Source organism: Drosophila mauritiana, chromosome 3L, assembly GCF_004382145.1.
Source record: "Drosophila mauritiana strain mau12 chromosome 3L, ASM438214v1, whole genome shotgun sequence".
NCBI classification, from domain to species: domain Eukaryota; kingdom Metazoa; phylum Arthropoda; class Insecta; order Diptera; family Drosophilidae; genus Drosophila; species Drosophila mauritiana.
In genome coordinates, this window is record NC_046669.1 from 5,379,092 (window position 1) to 5,399,768 (window position 20,677).

General features: G+C 42.0%; 2 protein-coding genes across 6 annotated transcripts; both read right to left on the bottom strand.

The window, feature by feature from the left end:
• Positions 1-3,797: 3,797 nt before the first annotated feature.
• LOC117140208 (prisilkin-39) lies at positions 3,798-5,528 on the bottom strand. Of its 3 annotated transcripts, none has more exons than XM_033302997.1 (4): positions 5,411-5,528; positions 5,235-5,340; positions 4,657-5,073; positions 3,798-4,234 (listed from the first exon to the last, which is right to left on the bottom strand). In XM_033302997.1, the coding sequence occupies exons 1-4, from the start codon at positions 5,435-5,437 to the stop codon at positions 4,209-4,211; spliced, it is 576 nt and encodes a 191-aa protein (XP_033158888.1). In that variant the 5' UTR covers positions 5,438-5,528; the 3' UTR covers positions 3,798-4,208. The 3 variants fall into 3 exon arrangements, with proteins under 3 accessions (XP_033158888.1, XP_033158887.1, XP_033158886.1); XM_033302996.1 differs by having other exon boundaries at positions 4,628-5,073; XM_033302995.1 differs by lacking the exon at positions 3,798-4,234 and having other exon boundaries at positions 4,276-5,073.
• A 2,474-nt stretch (positions 5,529-8,002) lies between these two features.
• Positions 8,003-20,606, bottom strand: LOC117140504 (nascent polypeptide-associated complex subunit alpha, muscle-specific form). 3 transcript variants are annotated; one of them, XM_033303472.1, is made up of 11 exons: positions 20,562-20,606; positions 20,252-20,377; positions 14,413-14,542; positions 13,050-13,378; positions 12,669-12,897; positions 11,923-12,606; positions 10,811-10,816; positions 10,528-10,659; positions 10,401-10,463; positions 10,190-10,333; positions 8,003-10,129 (listed from the first exon to the last, which is right to left on the bottom strand). In XM_033303472.1, the coding sequence occupies exons 2-11, from the start codon at positions 20,273-20,275 to the stop codon at positions 8,538-8,540; spliced, it is 3,333 nt and encodes a 1,110-aa protein (XP_033159363.1). In that variant the 5' UTR covers positions 20,276-20,377; positions 20,562-20,606; the 3' UTR covers positions 8,003-8,537. The 3 variants fall into 3 exon arrangements, with proteins under 3 accessions (XP_033159363.1, XP_033159362.1, XP_033159364.1); XM_033303471.1 differs by having other exon boundaries at positions 10,528-10,716; positions 10,778-10,816; XM_033303473.1 differs by lacking the exons at positions 11,923-12,606; positions 12,669-12,897; positions 13,050-13,378 and having other exon boundaries at positions 8,009-10,129; positions 20,562-20,594.
• Between the last annotated feature and the right edge of the window lie 71 nt (positions 20,607-20,677).

Consider the following 20,677-nt stretch of genomic DNA (forward strand, 5'->3'; position numbering starts at 1 on the left):
ATTAAGCTGAATTCCGACGAATTTTATTTCGGAATGTGATACAATTTCTAAGATATCTGCTTGAAGTACAATTTAACCCAGTACAATGGGATTGCCCTCGAATGGCCAACTCATGCTGCCTTTAAGATGCGCAAATTGAATTTAGGAACAAAAACTCATCAGGGAAGACACATGCAGGACAATGTCCATCAGTGATTGACCCACCTTTGGGCTCTCGGACGGGGAGTGATTGTCTGGTAGAAAAACAGCAAGCCAAATGGCCCGAAGGCGCTGAATTTTGTAGGCGAAAAACCAGACTGAGCCCAAACGAAATGGAACCTAAAGGCTAATAGGATTTGGGCATAAGTGCGTTGGGGAGAATGTGGCTCCTTTTAGTTTAAGCCGCACTTGAACGCTCTGAGCCCTGGCAAACTATTCGATTACTTTAAAGATACATAAACGGCAGGTGCGCACATTTATAAATTCTGTTTTACCTTTAAACTGCTTTTGCAGCTCACAACCAGATTAAATTCGCCAGCATGCTGTAATCAATTTAATCGGCTTTCAGTGCACACAATTTTCCCCAGATATCGCACTTAATCAATTTATTCAGTGGGGCCCTTTAAGAACGAGCAAATTGTTTAAACTTGTTAAGTTAACTTTCTTACACTTACATTAAAATCTCACATCCCACGGCAGCCGACTACTTAAGATTTTATTTGAACAGATTTCGAGTCGGTGGCATCGTGGCGTCCATTAGAGCTCGTGTGCGAATTGAATTAAATACGAACTAATTTAACTAAATTCGCATTATCATCCGCACCACAAAAGTTGGCTCCAACTCGCAACTGAGTTGAACCAACAGATCTGGCTCAGCCATCAGTCTGTTAATTCTTTCTTAATTTGATTATAGCCTTGCATTATTTTAGCTTACTTTACGCCTAAATGTTTCGCCAGAAAACATTTTCATTTGGCAGCGTCGAAAAGTATCATCGAAATCCAATAAAAATAAGTAAGTAAGGAATTTGTCTCGATTTTTTTTTTATGTACACAAGCAAATTTGATTGATTTACCTTTCGCTTTGGCCGTGCTTTGTGATTATTTGTATTGTGAAGTGTGTTTTTTACGGTCTTCCCTTTCAGAAGTCCACCGACCAGTGAATGAAAATGCTCAACATCGAGGTTTATTCATTCCGGATTATACATTAAAACAGCACTAAAAATCCGCCAATAATCGATTTTGTGTTTGGGCCACGTTTTTTACGCATACAATGAAATGCATTTATGCATAAATTCCGCTTCGCTGCGAGCGCCAAATGTTAACAAGCGATTTGTTTTGATTTATCTGTAATAAATTACATAGCTTAAATTAATGCCAATGGCTGTTGGCCCCTCCGCACATTGCCATACTCCTCTTGTTCTCCGTTAATGGGAAACACAAACAGAACTGAGTGCGATATGATAATGATTTTGAATCATTTATAGTCTGGCTTCCTTCCGACGGCACGTGCTAAACTTATCACTAGAGACTGGGATTTGTGACACGGCGGATTGCCCTTAGTTGTGTGGGTAATCAGTCAGCTATATCGATTTTTCTTACATTTCCCATTCGACTCGAGGTCGGTGCTTCTGATCTTTGGACTTACACCTCTTTGGGAATAAAAACTGAAGCACGTGGCGCCTTTGCAGGTGCTAATTGGTTAAGCATGCCATATAATGAACCCGCTTTGGTCAAAACGAAACACAAAAGCGGGCGCGTTCTATATATTAAAAAAATGCGATGAAAGCGAGTTTTGATTATACTATAGGTAATGCGGAGCAGCGACTGCGAAACGCCCAGAAAAAAGCAACTAATTGTTTATTAGCGGGCTAATATGGCGACATTAAAGTGTCCATTTTGTTGTTAAGCTGCGGAGCAGAAATTATGCAACTATTGACATTGAAAATCTGATAATTTTCAAGGGCCTAAAGTCTTTGCCATTTATCCCTTTTTCAGGCTTACAAGATGCATGAATAATTTAGTCCGAGAAAATAATGCCAACCCTTCAGCATTGCAAATATCCAGCTGAAACTGACATATGGCTTCATGAATTCAAAATGCGTCCTTTGAGCATTTTTTATTAAACGAATTCACATGCAAGAACAAGAATAACTCTTCTTTTAGTTATGGAAATGTTAAATTGAGCCAATTTACATTTGCAACCTGCCAGTGTTTTTGATAGGCATCCAATTCGCTTCCAATGAAATCCCATTAAATTCTAGTTCCGCTCGAAGCGCTTATTAAAATCCTGGCTAAACTTTTTCACTGACCATTGAGTGGGAAAATCTTTTTGGGAAAGCTCGAAACTTTGTCAACTATTCCAAAGGTTTTCTGCCACCTTCACACGCTGTTTAAGCTGCTGGGCAAGTTTGTCCAAGTAATTACCACACTTGGTCCCAGTTTTGGTTGCAAGCAGCAACAGCAGCTGTGGCAAATTATGAACTGCCATATAAAAGTTGCGCCATTTTCCGCATAACCAAAGCCAAAGGAAAAGGCAAAGTCTTTCACCAGACTGATAAGAACGTGACGAAACCTTGGGTGAAAACCGTTTTCTGCAGACTGCTGACTGGCTGGCTGAAATTTTTAAATTATACAACAATTTCAGTAAGTAGTTCTCAGCTCGACCCTCTGTTTTTGTTACCACTTGAAAGTATCTGCTGGCTGCCTTTAGTGTTTGCCTGCACCCTTTGATATTGAGTTGGTTTAGCCAACTTCCGTAGGAATTGCAATTTAATTCGCGTCTTTATTAAATTCAGCCCCTTGACTCCATTGTTTTTCCCCTTTGACATAGGGGGCAGCAGCAAAGAGAGTTGCATGTATATATGTCAGGCAAATATTTGAGCTGAATAAACTGACGCGGCACTCATTATGTGCAATACTTTTTGCATTATTTGCCAGCGTTTTTCCTTAATTAAAACGCTGTTAACATTAGGTTTCAATGCGTTTAATCCGCGCGGCAAATAAATATTTCCATTGCCCCTCGGGCCAGATAATTTTATCGGTTTTCGTTATTTTTATTTATTGTAGCTTGCGCCGGCTAATTATTTCTATTTGCCTTTAATGTAGAGCGTTGCCACAATAAACAGTGCAAAATAAATGAAGACCAAGGCGGAATGAAAACACAAATGAAATCGTATTCCCTTTCAGTTCCATTCGATCATAATTTTTGTTCTTTAATGACCTGGGAATTTGGTTTTTATGCCAGCGTACCAGCGTATTCTAAACAATTTGGCGATACATTTAAAAAAAAATTCCATATGAATGCTCATATTATTCGTTATGTATCTGTATCTTGTGCCGCTGGTTCTTCGCATTGGTATGTTTTTAATTTTTATGACTGCACGGAAGGAAGCGGCGCATTCAATGGAACCAGCCAAACGAGACAAGCAGATGAGCAAATGGGTAAATAGATTAAAAATCGCAGATGGTATGAATGGAAAAACTCTGAGTATGCAGAAATACCTATCAGTGTTTTTGTCATTCGTGTGTTTATGTTTAAAGGAATGCCAGATATGTAGAAATTCCATTTCAGCGCCTCTTTTATAATCTAAATGTTTTGCCTTTGAAGAGAAAGCCGTTTGGTTCTTGAGTAAATCTGAATTATTTTGAAAAGACTTAGTAAATTGTTTATCAAATTCTGGCGCCTTTGAACTAATGGACTGAACAGCAAAATTTCCCCAGTTTGGAAATTTCCTAGCCAAATTATATTTCAACTTTACTTCTTCGTCAGCTCCATTCGGGCTAATTAATTTTCTTATGGTCCGACATAAATTTGTTGGAAAATATTGCTTTATTTAACAGGGGAAATCTATTAGCTTATCACAAATTGCTCTCGGCACATGCTCAACTGGCAAAGGGACTCGGGCACTTTTCCCCGGAAAATTCAAGTGAAAACTTTGCTCCGCTGGATTTACGAGCTTGCAGATGCCGAAGGGGAAAACATAAACATGACTTTACGTAAAATTTAAGGCTTAGTACTCAAGATGCTGCAGCACAGACTTTGTCTCCTCGCAGAAACTTGAAGATATTTTCGGTGCGACGATGCAGTTAAAGTTTGCCGACTCGGGGGTTATTTCGCCTTCGGAGATGTGTTGGCTAATAAATTGCTTATATAAGTTTTACGATCTTTTTGTGTGTTGATTTTGATGCGTGCCGGAGTGTAACATTCGGTTAAGTTCTTGGCGGCGGCTTTAGCCAAAAGTGCTGCGCACATAGCCTGAAAAATGAAAAGAGTGGTTTGAATGAAGTCGAAAAGTCGGCAACGCGTTGCAGCCAAACAAGTAATATGCATAGTCAACTTTCGGGTTGAAGCTGCAAAAGTGAAATCAGACAGTAACACACACATTTTTACCGACACTGGAGAGCATGAATATGAACGGATGACAAATGGGCAGATTTGAGTGTGCAATTGGGCGTGTCCGCAGGTAATTTGAATGCCTCATGGAAATGTAACCTAGAAGCAATTAATTACGCGCCAAGCTAAAGCGACAGCTTACACATTAAATTAGTAGCACTTGACATATGGTTAGGTATTTTATTATTAGTCAAGAGGGAAGAGACCAAAAGCGGTAACAAAAATGCAGTAACAACAGACACAAAAAGCAGATACTTAGTTATAGCCGCGATAGGAACTCGAACCATAGGAACGATCTCTCGAGATGGGCAGGCCTAACCGATCTGTATCATCGTAGTAGCCATATCCACGATTCCGCTGGCCCTGATAATCCCGCTGCCAATAGCCCGAGTATTGCCTAAGACCTCCATTACCTCCGTAGCCGCCATATCCTCCGTATCCGCCTCCTTGACTACCCAGAATGTTCGTGGTGGGATAACTGCTAGTGGAATAATAGTTATAGCCCTGAGTTGGGTAGTAGCCGGCGGAACCGTAGCTCCCCTGGTTGGGATAGTAGGTGGTAGATCCATATCCCGAGCCGGGATAGTATCCCGATGACCCGTAGTAGTTCGTATTGTAGCCGGGATAGTAGGGGTTGCTCGGGCGATTGTAGTTGTAGCCATAGTTCGGATATCCAGAGCCAGTTCCAAAGAGATTTAACACTAAAAAGTCGTAGGTAAAGAAGAACAAAGAATTTTTAATTACCTAGTACCTTCATGGCTATAAAAACAATAACGCAATCATATTACTATTTGAAAATACAATAAAAGTTCTTGAGATACCAGAAGAACTGGCTTTGATACAAGTGAATGATAGTACTCACACTTGGCCGAAGTCTCGGCGGTTGCCAAATCACCTGTCGTCGTCCTGGTGGCCGTTGCCACCTGATTTTCTGGGAGCGCGGCACTCCAGACTCCAGTTACGGCCAACTAAAATGTTATTTAAGGGGCTTTTGTTTTAGGCTGTTTGCACAAATTGAATATAGCTCCGAGCACTCACCATTACGGTAAATAGCTTGATGAACATGACACTGGATTTAACTATTTTTAAAATGAAACAATCTGAATACGGCGGAACGGTAGACTTTCCGGCAAGAGAGCTTTGGATACCAAGACAACTGCTTGGCTCGGTTGTTGGACGTTAAATAATTCTGTTTCTCAGACAAGGGGCCAATTTATATTTTTCATTTTCCGGCTGAGTTGCTACGCTCAAGTTGAAGTCGCTGTCGACGTCGCTGAGACAAACAATCCGCAACAGAAACGAAACAAAACAAAGCCCCCAACTCCCGCACTTGTCGCACTTTTGTATCTCACTTGAGGTGAAGCTCGGGTTTATTACTCATACGACACGTTGGTGCGACCAAAGCGAAACTCCAGCGGAACTTCCCACCTCGGCGGTTGGGAATCCAGCCCTAAAGAGTTCTAACCACTCTGAGCAGTCGCAATGAGACCTTTTCTGCCAGCGATTATCTATGATTATTGAATAATACGCGTAATATACTCAATTACACGAGGCAGGTGACAAAATAAATGCCCATCTTGCCAATGCGTGAGCGGGGTTTAATTTTACCCACCTATTTGCCTTTGCAAAACTTTAACAAACACAAATAGCCAAAGCAAAAACAAAACTGAAACAAAAACAGTGAAAAGCCCCGCCCCTGTAAACCATTGAATATTTACCCTCAGTTCACAGATCGCATTTCTTTCAAGTTTCCCGCCATCTCGAAATGAATGAGAATACTGAAAACGCTGCTGGCCAGGTCGTGTTGGCTTAGTATATCTTTAATTCCAATTATCCACAGAGAGTTTGCTATCTAAATATTTAGCTTATTTGACTTTTTGTTGGTTTTTGTGAACTTTTTTTTTTGGTGCTAACCTCTTGCATAATCGCCGCTTATCGTGGTGGAGCAAATAGGCCGCCAAATATTTTGTAATTCTTAAAGGCCCTGAGAAGTAGTAAGCCCATTCATAAAACTCCAGTTCCGACTCGTACTAGAAAGCTTAAAAATTATCTCAAAAGTGTATTTATGTTTACCCGAATATCGACCTCCATCCAAACCCTAAAACCAACTGAAAGAGTTCACAGCTAAAGTTAAAGATACGATGTGTGAAAAGTATCGGGTATTTTGCGACATGCGGGTATTGCAACTCTTTAGTTAAATACCCAACATAGTCGTAAAATGTATCCCAAAACTGGGTTACTCATAGATCCAAGGTAAAATTGTTACAAGCCAAAAGAGCTACGAGCTCGTAAAGGCCCATCTTAACAAGAATTTAATAAGAAGATGCCAACGAGATGCATACTTCCATCTTCTAAAAAAAGAACGTTTCCAGTTAATAATTTAATAAATGCTAATGAAATATCTATGCCCTGTTTTCTTGCTGTGGGCAAAATTATGCCCAGCCTCCAAGCTTAAAGGCATTTCACTGCCATGAATTCCATTTTATACCTATCAAAACAACAAAGAGCAAAAACAGCAGAATAATAAAAAATAACCAGAAGGTGTACATTTCACTCTGGCTTCACTGCCTCTCTTTGTTTGTCTATTGATTTCAGGTCCTTTTCCAAGGACCTGACTTGGTCGGATTGCTCATGCATTGGGGGCGGAAAAGAGCCTTACACGTATTTGCAAATGGTAAATTTTGTTGCCATATATTTCAAGACAACAGCCATTTTACGTACAAGGCAATTCTAATTAACAGAACCCAACTACAGAAAAATTTAAATTAGTATATTTCATATCCTTAGTTTTCAAATTCGTATATTTGCTTTAATTTTTGTGTGTTTTTTTTTAAATATTTTATTAAATATTACCAAATTATATCTTATATACTCTTACTACCTCTTTAATGGTTAAAATCAGGAGCGAGTGAGCCTAACACTAGTCTTTTCTAACATCAATTACACTTATAAAGATATATAAAGATTTAATTTCTAAATTGGATTCCTGCTTTACTGCTTGCTGTGAGGGCTGCGGTTCAATAAATTTGAATTAGGTTGCGATCCCACAGCCAACAGATTGCGTAAAGATACAAAATCTTTAAGGGCAAAAAATATATGCAAAATGTGGGTAAATTGTCAATTTAAAATGTTACTCAAATCGATGCTTTTCACAAATGCCAGTATACTTTTGGGCTTAAATATCTTCAGGTACCGTAGATACACGAACTCGTAGTAATGGCGCAACTATAATTGTGCAGTAACCATGACAGTAAAAACATTAAAAGAAAACGCCCTTAAGGTATGTAACACATTTTCCAACTGCGCCTCAAGTATCTTGTAGTCGACTATTATGATACTCGTATATATATTTTCTTGACCTGAGGGCAAAGGTTACAAAATTTGTGTTGAAATTAATCTTTAAAGTTTAAGCCAACTCTTTAACGTCAATCAATTTGTTCATGACCACATGCACAAACTTTTTCTTGATAGCAGAACCAAATAAGGTAATCCTCTTCTTTCATAAAATTGTGCCACCCAACCAAAGGATTTAATTCTCATGTAGTCCAATTCATAAGTAGATTTATTTCCCATTTTCCAATTAAATAATTAATAAAGCCAGCATGATTTTTTTTTTAATTTTTATTTAATTTCAGTATTTCTCTTTTGACATAACAATTCATTATTCCGTCTCAATCGTGATTAGAGTAGACATTAAATAAACTAAGAACTAAAGTTGATAAAAATCATAAAGAAATAAAAGTGAACAAAATCATAAAAAAATAAAAAGCATACACAAATGCATAATAAACAACATGTCACAAAACAATTTTCTCTTTTTTTTTGCCAATTTACAGTGCTCTCTGCAGGAAATGTTTAGATTACAAATAGAATTTGAAGGAGATATTACATTAGAGAGAGCTCCGAAACTCATCGTGGACAGGCGGTTTGGAGTGCATTTACCAAAACTGTTTAACATCGATTTCGAAATTTAACTCAAGTAAGCGAACACATTAACTGGGTTCTCCATTCGATTAACGCTTCTTAAATGCTGGTTGGCCCTGCCTGGCAGACACTAAAAACACTTAGACTAGGTTTAGTTGTTCGGGAAGGAGGTAGGATCGAGGTTGGGATGGGATTCAAGCGGGATCTGGGAGGGGAATTGGATTGTCCTCTCGTCCTTGTCTCAGTTCGTCTCACTAGTCACCTTGGTTTCGGGTTTGGGGTCAGCCAGGACTTTCTCTGCTTCGGGCTCAACTTTCACTTTTACTTCCTCGGATGCTGCTGGAACGGGTTCAGCCGGTGCCTTAACCTCTTCGGATGCCGCGGGCTTGGGCTCCACCGCTACTTTAACCTCCTCGGAAGCTGCGGGCTTGGGCTCCACCGCTACTTTAACCTCCTCGGAAGCGGCGGCTGCTGGTTCGACCTCAGCCTTGGACACTTCGGAGGCGGCTGGCACGGGTTCGGCCAGGGTTTTTACCTCTTCGGCGGCGGCTGGTGCCGGTTCGACCAGGGTCTTCACCTCTTCGGAGGCGGCGGCCACGGGCTCGGAAGCCTTGACATCGAGGGGAGCCTCAGTATCAGTGGCTTCGCGTTTCTTGTGTAGTCTGTTGGGCAGATTCTGTGTGCACGAGCATGGGCACATGCACTGATCCTTGGGCGCCGAACCCGTCAGCACCGAGTGAAGACTGAAGGATACACCAGGCTGAACGCCCAGCGGGAAGGAATCGATGTTCGTATGTTGGTTAATTGAGTTTTCCTCACAGTTCGAGTAGTACTCCTGAGGCAGGATGACAACGGGCATTAGGGCGATAACGGCTCCCTTGGGAATCTTGTCCGGTGGATAGAAGGCCGGCTGTCCTGGGGCCTGAGGTATCACCGGCAATTGGGTCAGTGACATGGCGTTTATTATGCTGCCGAAGTTTGCTTGTCCATTGAAGCCGGAAAATTGTTTATTAAAGTCAACGGAGGCGGGATTGGGATAGGAGTTCGTGGTGGTGGTGGTTGTGGTTGAGGTAAGGGTGCTTTTCGATGAGTGCGTCTTATCGGCGTTACAAACACAGGACTGATCGCTGATCGATGGCACATGCAATGGGGGAGAGGGACGTGGCGTTACTTTGGGTTCAACGTAAACGGTAGGAGGTCGGGTCACGGGTTTGTAGGGAACAGTCACGGGTTGTTTGGGCACCACCACGGCGGGCACCTGTGGCGTATGGTATTGGATCTGCGGCGGCTTGGTCACCACCTTTTCGAAGGGTCGTGGTGTCGAGGGTTCGTATCGGATCGGAATCGGAGCCGGAGTGGGCACCGGAAGTGGAGTCGGGGTCTTGGTCTTGGTCACGTATTTGGGAGTCGGCGGTGGTGGTGGCAAGTAAGTGTGGTTTTCAATATTACCCGTTGTCACTGGCGGTGTGGTAACGCTCTTATGTGGCTTATCCTTCTCAATAGTGATAGCCGGGACCTTTGGCTGTACGATCGTCGTGGTTATTTTTTGGGATGGCGGTTGAGGAGCGGGAACGGGAGCGGGAACATAGGGTTTTGGAGTGTTGGGGAAAGAAGGAGGAATATATGTTAGTGGTGGCTTTGTCGTTACGGATGGTTTCTTAATAGCATAATCATTATTTTGTTCGTAATTCGGCTTATAGACTGTTTTTGGTGGTTCAATTTCAATGACTTGTGAGTAGGATGGAGGTGGTTTCGAGATTTTACCCGGTTGGTTTGGTGGCAGATAGCCGGGCGTCTCCTTGTCTGAGTAACGAGGATCGTTGGGAGAGGGTCCTGGAATACAAAGAGTCCTTTCTTAGCATCTGATATTGAAATGTGAAGAGGAGGGCTTACCTGGTGGGCCGGGACGAGTGGGGCCGGGGGGTCCGGGTGGTCCGGGAGGTCCGTATGGTCCAGGACGATTGGGTCCAGGTGGGCCGGGTGGTCCCGGGGGTCCGAAAGGTCCAGGCTTAGTGGGTCCCTTGGGTCCGGGAGGTCCTAGAAAGTGGGAAAAATGGGTATTACTTAAAATAAAGAACATTTATGGCTGCCATATAACACCTACCAGGTGGTCCGGGTGGTCCAGGTGGGCCGGGGGGTCCGTTAGGTCCGTTGGGTCCCTTGGGGCCTGAGAAGCGTGTTTAAATTGTAATAAAAATGTTTGTAGAACATAGATCTATCAAGGATTCTACCGCCAGGTCCTTTAGGTCCGCCTGGGCCGCCGGGGCCTACGCCGCCGCCGTCTCCCTTGCCGCCATTGCCGCCGTATCCGCCCTCGGGTCCAACAACGTGGACATATGGGGGTGCCGGTGGTCCAGTGGGGCCTTCAACGTGAACATATTTGCCCGAATCATCGTGATAATACCGACCATCGTTAATACCTGTGGATGGTAGTCGAATGAGTATTCATTGGCTAATTCAAAGTTATTATTTATTACTCACCGTTATAGCGTCCGCCGTTGCCATTATATTTACCGTTATCTAGATAGTGGATTTAAAGATCATAAAAATCGTTCGATTAAAAACTGTGCCGTAAAAAGTGTACTTTCTACATGCTCACAATTTAACTACAGTTACTACAGATACTAGCTACTAGTAACTACATAAGTTAAACAATACATTAACTACGGCAACTGATTTTCTAAAACTGCTCTAGATAATTACAGGCTTACGTTCTAGACCGACACCAAATAACAACAAAAATCATAACAACAAAGCAAACAAGTAGGATGGAGTTAGTATTAAAGTATGGGCTTAGTTGGGGGATCAGGAACACCGAAAACCAAACTAAAATAAATCACAGGTGTTAATTGTTAGTTGCGTTTATAGAATTGATTAATAGTCATTGCTCAAGCGGATTTTTTTACATTTTCATGTGCCGTGTAATTATTTTACAATAAATGTGTGTACTCGTGTGGGTGTTGTGGTGTATTGGTGTGGGTGTGTATCTGTGTTTGGATGGGTGGGTAGGTGGGTGTTGAACTGAAGAATCGGTGCAAGCATGGGTGATATAACTGTGATCCGATCTCAGCCAAATGCACGCTGAGACACAGAATTTGTGATCAATTGGTATTCATTTTCATTTCATTCGATAACTTTTTGTGCAGGAAGGATAGAAAGTGAGGTATAGGATATATAAAGATTGGGATTGTGCGCTCTTGGGAAAGGTGCTCTGATAAAGGATAACTGAAATCAAAAACGTGCCCTAGCATTGCCTGACTTATATATGTGTGTATATGGTCTTTTTGGGAGAATTGCAAATTAGGCTTATAGAAAATATCGAAATTAGGTGCGAAATCATTGTTTCTTGGCTGAAAATAAACAAATAGTTTCTTAAAATAGTTTAAAGTTTAAGTAAGAATTATTGTAATGAAGACATACGTTTAAGATTGCTATCTTACGAACTAAAAGCCTTGAAGAGAGAAATTTGAACGAACTGATCGCGCACTAAGATGAGAAATTTATCGATGTGCCATTGGAACCTCTTTATATTGGGTAACACCATATCAGGTTACATTTCATCCGCTTCCTCCACAGCTCGTTCAAATTTAGCTCTCCATGTGTAGAGAAATCGTTGGAGGGCTAACCTGGAGTGTATGGAATGGCCCCAGGAAAACCGGTCTCTGTGTGCGTGTAGGTGCTCGTGTAGGTTCCCTCATTATCCGGGCGATACTGGCCACTGGCTTCGATTCCGAAACCGCTGGCGGCACCAGCGCCCGTGCGATCGCCACCAACAGCGCCACCGTTTCCGGTGGTATAGCGACCACCGTTTCCGGCGGTATAACGATCGCCAGAGCCGGCGGCACCACCGTTTCCGGTGGTGTAACGGTCGCCAGCACCGACGCCGCCACCGTTTCCGGTGACATAACGGTCGCCGGCACCGACACCGCCTCCGTTTCCGCTGATATAACGATCGCCGGCACCGGCACCGCCACCGTTTCCGGTGCTGATGCGATCACCGGAACCGATTCCGGAACCGCCGCCCAGGCCAGTACGGTCGCCATCCTTGTAGACCGGTTTTCCTGAGGCTCCTCCTCCCGCGCCGACCGGACCCAGTCCGCCAGGTGGTCCCGGTGGTCCCGGAGGACCCTTGGGTCCCTTTGGTCCATTCGGGCCACCCGGGCCATTGGGTCCGAAACCGCCAACGCCTCCAAATCCTCCGATTCCACCGAAACCGCCGCCAGAGCCGCTGCCTCCATTGCCTCCATTTCCGCCATTGGGTCCAATCACATGCACATAGGGATTACTATCCGGCACGTACTGGCCATCATCTAAAAGGACACAAACTATGCAGTTTCCGATCCGCAGATCCCTTCTCTAGCTCATTGCTCACTGTTGCTGCCCGGTAGCAGGGTGTTCACCGAATGGAAGGACGGCGCCTGATCGCCGGGATGGCTGAGATCCGAATGACCCTTGTCCGTGCCAAAGATCCCCGTGCCCTGCGGCACCAGTGGACCAGTGGGCTTGTGGATGGGCAGACTCTTCTGGTCGGAGCCCTTGATCACAATTGTGTTGGCTGAGAACGATGGTATCGCATCGTTGCTGCCGCCTTTGTTCTTAAACTGGAAAATATGTGTAGGTGCATCGGATTAGAAGGGGTCCTTCAGGGGTTTCAACGCATTTCCAAGAATCTTGTTAACCAAACAGCCCTTCGGTGGGTTGAATTCTAGGAAATGAGCAGAAACCGCCCGAGGAGAACCCCATCAACCCTTACATCATCTAGGAAGAATGGGACGCCGTGCTGGGCGCCATTCGCGAACTTTCCACATCCGATGGGGAAGTACAGCTCCTCCCACTGCAGCACAATGCCAGGCTCGGATGGACCACCGTTGGTCTCGCTGTACAGATGTGGCGGGAAGGTCTCCACTGGCTTCTCCGGCTCCACGGTGCGGTAGCCGTGGGCATCGGCCACGTAGTGTGTTGCCCGGAGGAGGTGGTAGGGGTCGATCAGGCCGTAGCAGCCGTAGGTAACTCCATCGGGACCGCGGGTCTCGTGATGGAAGTTGCCGGTCTTGCCGACATCGTAGCCATACCGATAGGCATCTTTTGGTTGATCGTGTTCGTGTCGATTTGGATTGGTTTTTGATTTGGTGGGGTTTTGTTTGGTTTGGAAGAGTAATGTTTAGAGTATAACGCTTTTGTTTGGTGTGATTGCTTGCAGTTTTTGGTTTTTTTGGTTTGTAGTGCTGTGAGGACCTGTAAATGGTGTGTTTATATAACCCTAACACTCTCGACTAACTGACTGTGATCTAACTTCTGTAAAAAGGGCGCTGTAACTGAAAGTTTCACGAAGAACCTAATCAGATGAGGTTTGTATAAGGAAAATGTTGGTGTTTGTTGTGTGCTGTTGTTGGTTGGGTATTTTTCAATTCTTTTTTCGGTTTTTGTTCGGAGTAATCAATTTTGAGGTGGTGTGGTAGAGTTATGAGTATGCGAAGCATTTTTAAAAGAGGTTTCATGTAGAACTTTTGGCCACTGAAGAGCAAATGCTTACACAAAACTGTAGAAAGAAGTGTAAATTTATATGTAAGAGGAGGAGAAAGTAGCATAGAATAAGAGAGAGTAGAGATTTAGGTAATGGTTGATTGATTGTTGAGCGTGTATATATTTACAATTTGATACTACGAGTTCTACTGGGTGAGTTTAGTAAAGCTGCTACGGAAATATATATAAAAGTATATATATATATATATATAGGAGGGTACTACAATTGGTGGTTGTTTCGATTTTTAGAGGGTATAGATTAATTGATGTAAGTCGGTTGAACTATCGAAAAGGGTGGAAGGGGGCAGTACAAATACTTACGACTACGGTACTACTAACTACTACGATAACAATTTGTTGTTGGTCAAGTTAACTACTTAGGTGGTATTTATGTAAATAACAAAAACGAAGACTAACTAACTGCATGGATGGGTCAGATCAGAAATAGATGGGCAGTACAAAATTCAACTGGTTTTTACATAGTTAATGGATTGAATAGGGGGATTGTTCTAGTTTTACTTTTCGGATGTTTGGGATGGATTCAAGCGGCTTAGATAGACACGGGTACAAAATTGTTAAACGGATTCACTTACTTGTGTCAATGTTTGACGAATAGTACTGACGGTTCGTTGTCTTTTGGTCGTCAATGTCGAGAATCAGACGACGGTTCTGCTCATCGAACTTAGCAGAGTAGACGCATTGCAAGAAAATGCAAGCGACGGCCTGGAAAAAACAGAGGCGAATGATTAATGAAACTGTCCAACGAAAAACCCAAATCCTACAACTGTCGAAAGATTTGTCACATTCATGGCACGCCCCCACAGAAACCGAGCTAGTATCTCAAAGACTTGAGTCTTGGCATGGCTCGGCTCGGCTCAATTTGCATACTCCGTTTAGAGATGAGTCAAATGCCCGAGCTCGTTTTTGGTTATTTGTATCTCCGACAACAGGCCCAAGCAAATCAGCAGCCATTTAGATCCGGTTCGATTCGAAACCGAGGCAAAGAAAAATACAGCACATAAAAACCAAAAAAAAAAATCCGTTCACCAAAACCGCTGGCAAAATGTCAAAGGCATAATAATCGAATCACAACGCATTCTTGGCTCACTCGTCAAATGTTGACGGACTTTTTAGCAAACTGGAACTGGAGTTTGCGATTTGGCAGAACATGCTAATTTCCCAAGATTTGTCACAGTCGACCAAGAAAAACTAGTTGGCTTCCACTGACAGTAATGGACAATTAGCTTAGTTCTAAATGCACTTGCTGGCATTCGGAGTGGCACCGCCAAATCGATTACCACTATCCACTTAGCATCAGGTTTTAGCTCTCAACTGGCCCACATACTCGTAATAATCGTTGGATCATCTTTTGGCCGAAGATCTCCGCCTGAATAGCTGAGATTACGAAACTGATCCGTTCGACGATTTGCATATATTGCCCATAGAATTAATAAAGGCAAGCCAAGTTCCGGCATCGCCAAGACTTCCTTGTGAAAACGAGTTATCTTAACCCCATCCTAATACAGAATTAAAACATCATAATTCTTAAATATGTCGCTGAGTTCGTAGCCAAAAAATCAGGTGCGGTGTCTATAACCTTCGCGTTATGCTAAATAATCGATTGCCTTATGAATTGATGGATTTGTTCGCGTCCAAATTGAGACTCCATCTCTTCGTCGAGGGTGTGTTTGCCTTAAGGTTAAAGAGGTATTGCAGTAATTAAAGGGGAAACAATGGCATTTTATGGTTAACACCCGCCATAGATTCCATCTATCAATGGCTGCGATAAGGTCAATAATTTGGCGTCTTTGTGGGTGCAAACAAAGTGGAAACCAAACCATGTGAAGGAAACCGAAAAATGCGGCGACAAAACAAATGAATTTCTCATAAAACAAATTTATTTGCCTATCGCGGCCATCAAACGGGTCGAGATTCAAGACTGAGATTCCAATGGCGAAAAAAAAAAGAAAAATATGAAATCTCATTAATGCAAATCGGTGGCTCCACGGATAACTGTCTTTTGATTGGCACATCTTCAAGTTTAAATTGTTGCCAAATCGCCTGCTCCAAAATCTCCGCCACTAATCAATAATACAGAAATTATGCACAACAATCGCAGAGTCTATGGAAAGGGCATTTTTTGTTTTTAATTTATTATGCCATGCTATCCAGCAGCTGCTGACAGCAGAGGTCGTTTCCATCTCACCCACATAATCGAGCCTCAGGGCAAGTTTTTCATAAAAAATGTGTTTTTTTACGCATTTTTTCCTCGCATTTCACATTGCATGCCTGCCATTGGAAGTCGATGGAAAAACTGGTGGTTAAATATTACTAAAGTTTCTCATTATATTCGGTCCTTATTGATTTTTAACTTATTACGGCAGTTGATTACATTTGAAACTTTGTCTTTCACCCATGGGAAACTAACATATTGAGCAAGTTTTTCTCTAGCAAAAGTCGGGGAAAACTGTTTTCGTTGACATGACGGAAATACGAAAATGGTGATTGATTGATGTGACTTGCTGGCGGAAAATTGAGGAAAAGAGCCATTGATTTGGTAATAAAGAAAGTAAGTAAGAACTGTAAGTTGAACAGATAGAAGTGAAATATAATGCAAATTCCTCTTAGCATTAATCAAATAAATTGAAATATGAATTCATTTCAAATATGGGCTAGCCCCAAAATCTGACAAATCTAAAACGTTGTGGGTAATTAGGCTCTCAAATTGAGTGAAGGGGCTGCCAAGCCCGCTTTTGAGTTACTGCTGATCGCTGCACAAAGCCGCACATCAATTGCCAATCAATTAAACTCAATAGCCAGCCGCCAACAAATGTGGGCCAAAATGTGTGTAACATGTTGCATAGACGTCGCGTCATGAAAGAAGTGCGAAGAGGCGAATTTCGAGTTGCGAATGCAGTAAATCAATTGCAAGTCGCATAGATCATGCAAAACCGAGTGCCAACTGGCGTTGTGACCCAAAAAACGCATATGGCTACGCCTTGAGAACCAAAGCGTTCTATAGTTACTATGCACCATACTAGTAGTAACATACTTGCATACACTATGAGCCAATGAATCTTGAAGAGTTTGCATAACTCAGCGAAGACAATTTATTAATCGACTTATTCGCACGCACAAGGCGGTTGTTGTTTCTGTTGTTGTTAACATGATTTCTGATGTACAGCGCATTTTTCATCATCATCATGGGCATCGTGATGATCATAATCATCCGAAAAGTAACCGGTTTAGTCATCCTCACTCTTTTCGCTGAAGTATGTATCTTGACTGCTTTTGCCCTTTGGCGGTTGGGGCGAAACTTTTTTTCGTGTAAGTATTTATACTTTTCAAGGTCGATCTTTTGCCGGCGGCCAATGAATTGAACAAGAAATAATGTGTTGTTGTCGCATAAAAGTTTATAAATCGAATCAAAATGCAACTGACTGCGGAACGGCGACCTTAATCGATGACATCTTCTTTGGGTTTTTTCTTTTTCATTTGGGATGCAGTTTCGGGCTGCAGGGAATTGTGAAATTTCTCTTTAACGAAACTTTGTTGGGGAATTGTGAAATGCCTTTTTCAACGCCTCAGCTTCCCGGCAAACATTTCCATAAAGTCAGAGATAAAAAGATGGCAATAAAAACGCCTAACAAACATTCATAACGCGCCTGCCCGGCAACCAAAAAACAAAAAGTCTCCGCAGTAACAAAAGACTTATAAGAACTTGACAAACTTTGTGATCTTCTTAAAAAAGAAAAAAAAATTTTAATAAAACCGAAAATATTCGGGGGAACAAGTATAACCAGCTGTGGGCGATGGCCTTTAGGTTTGTATTTTCCAGTTAATCCAGACTTGAATTTAATTAGCAACGCATCTAGAATTCTTTGAGAGCAGAAAAGTGCTAATGAGATCAGAACCCATCGATAGGCAAACGAATTAGCCAGTTTGATCCGAGACAATAGCTGGGCATTTGTCCACCGAATGTGAAGCTCATTAACTCGCCGACTGAACTTCCACTGGACTTGTTCTGATTTATTAAAGCAATTAAAAAATAAACCGTTGGGCCTGGCACCGTCAAGCATCCCGAATGACATCATATTATTTTTAAAAACTTTTACTTTCAACTCTTGGCATTTGGCTGCAGCTTAATGAATACACTTTGTATAGCGTTTTCGTTTTTATTTAAAACCAGCCCCAAAGACTTCCTCCATCATCGCCGCCAAAACCATGTATCTTATATCTCCATAGCTGCCGCCTTTGGCGATTGTCTCTCCCAATCGCCGACTAGCGATCGAGGGCTAATTTGCATTTCTAGATTCGTATTTTAGATACAGATTCCATATTGAAATTGGCCACAAACATATGGCAACAAAGAAGCGCCATAAATTAGTGCGGCATAAAAGACGACCTTTTGGGCCTTTAAATATCGAAAGTTAACTGGCGAGCAGGAGAAATAGTAGAACCGATGAGCCATAAAAGTGAATGGGAGACGATGAAGTTCCCTGAACTCTTACGTAATGTTGTTCTAGCTGAAAGTTGGCCCAGCCTGAATAAAAGTTCATTAACTGGTTTTTGTGTCCACGTTTCCTGGCAAGGCAGAAGTGCTTTTCCCTTTCTTTCCACTTTTGTTTAAATAATAATGGAAAACATCATATACTATGTTCCATTTGAATTACCCTTTTGGCTCTTGTAACTGTAAAGATTTAACTATTCATCGGACATGCCTAACGCTCCATTTTACAACCAAATAAATGTAATTTATTTCAATTGCCCCGTTTGCCACCAGCCAACTGTTTGTCATGCCAAACTCGGCTCTGGCTACTCCATTTTATGACTCAACTCAGTGGGCAACTACTACTACTGGCCGATTAAATCTCTTCAAATTGCACTACACCAAATGGCGGCAAAGAAAATTCCGCGGACTTTTTAAAATTCCGCACAAGCCGAGCTGAGAACAAATTTATAATAAAAAGAATCGTGGGCCAAGATGAGATGCGATGCGATGCCCTGTCAACGTGGTGCCGCTGGGCATTTACAATATTTTTCTCCCCCGACTTCGTTTGTTATTTTTCTTACCCGTTTTTGTTTGTTGGCCGAGTACGTGTCTGGCAGAATATCTGGGCCCAAAACAGAGGCTTATGCCGCAGGCGACGGTGATAAATGCCGAAGCGCCCGCAAAGCTTAACCCCAAAAGACCATCGAGGATTGGGTCACTTTGGCAGGTGACAAGGGCCCCAGACTGAATCCATTTTTTTTCTACGCCGAATGGCGATAGTATCTGGGCTCACTTAGAGCATCATTATGGCACCTCTTGGGGGAATTTCGGTGCTCGTAAAGCCGCAGGTACAAAAAAAAGAGTAGCAGTCACAAGCAAAAACAATTAACAGCTTTGGATAGGCATTATCTAAGAATTTTTTGGCCATAATCAAATTAACACTCTTTTGCGATAGTATTTCCTAATGAAGCGAGTCCTTGACTCACGATTTTATTTAGCCTCAACTTTTGCACATTTAATATGTGGCTCCGTTAGACAGCAAAAAAAAGTGTCAAATAATAAAAAATTAATGCGAATTTGCATAATGCAGACAATGGCAAAAACAACTCTCTCTGAATCTCTTAGTTAAATACCCAGAAATTCGTTATTTTTGGTAAACAACGTACTTCCCTACTGGCGCATTTTTGTGCGTTGACTAATCTTCTAACCCTGGCTAAAAACAACAAAATTGTACCGAGTATCGATTCGATTCCAAACAGCAATAATAAAATCCAGCAGCGTTAGCAGCACAAAAAATTCAAGTCAAATAAAAACTGGGCAATACTTTTGCTTCTGCGTTGTGAGCCAAAGCAAACAGAAGCGCCTGCGTTTGCATCGCATCGTTTCGAAATTGCCGGTATTCGTATTTGTTTGCCCAGAAAAATGCCGGTTGGCTATTACTATTATTACTATTATTATTAGTACTATTACCGCACGTTTCTCCAACAAATTCGCCTTCGCGCCCGTACTTGTGTAAATAAATTGTACGGTAAAATGGGGTTCCGAAATAGTTTTAATTTGACCCGGACTTGTTAACGCTCGTTAAATGCGGAATTCCGTCTTAAATATCAGTTATGAGTTGTACAAATATTCTATATGCAGTTTGTAGCTCGTAAGCGTTTGAAATTTGGTTGTCATGCACTATACGATATTTGAATGTGATCAAACAAACGTATTTATTTGCATTTAATGTTTGACAATATTTTTAGCCAACTGCTAAATGTCATTTCAAAATATCAGTTGAAATAACAATCAAATCGAAGGTCATCTGAAGACATCAATTTGTTTTTACACCCAAATTTAAGAAACTCCAATAGTTTTTCGTTTGGCAATATGCTTTTTTTCCAAAATCGTATAATTAAAAACTAATTGTTTTTTTCTTAAGTATTCATCTAACTTACCATGCACAGAGCTGCACGCGCCATTTTGCAACGAATTTTATGTTTTATTTGACACAAGAAACGCCAGTAAATATTTAGGTGTTTTGAATTTTACAATGGAATAAACTCAGTTATCCCTTTTCGAATCTTGAAAAGAAGAAAATGCTTATTTTAGTTGTATATTGAATCGCAGGCAGGCACACAGTTTCGCACTATAAAGTTGGAATTTGCAAATATTCCGTCGTGTTTATCCTTGCAATTAGTACAGTTCTCTTGGGGCTGCTGTAGCCATTGATCGATCACAAGTGTTGGGTAGTGTTTTAGTATTTACTTTTAGGAGCCTAAACTAGAGCTCATACCGTGGTGACCGATGTGGACGAACTGAAGATGAACGCATCGAGTCTTAGCCATATAAACAGAGGCAGACGCGAAACAAAAAGGCGAAAA

Bases quoted from the DNA above. Each gene is read 5' to 3' on its own strand.
- LOC117140208 (XM_033302996.1), bottom strand. From the start codon at position 5,437: ATGTTCATCAAGCTATTTACCGTAATG. The intron at 5,341-5,410 runs GTGAGTGCTCGG...ATAACATTTTAG, and splicing joins TCAAGCTATTTACCGTAATG to TTGGCCGTAACTGGAGTCTG. The intron at 5,074-5,234 runs GTGAGTACTATC...ACGACTTTTTAG, and splicing joins CGCCGAGACTTCGGCCAAGT to TGTTAAATCTCTTTGGAACT.
- LOC117140504 (XM_033303471.1), bottom strand. From the start codon at position 20,275: ATGGCGCGTGCAGCTCTGTGCATG. The intron at 10,717-10,777 runs GTGAGTAATAAA...TACCATCCACAG, and splicing joins CAACGGCGGACGCTATAACG to GTATTAACGATGGTCGGTAT. The intron at 10,130-10,189 runs GTAAGCCCTCCT...TTTGTATTCCAG, and splicing joins CACTCGTCCCGGCCCACCAG to GACCCTCTCCCAACGATCCT.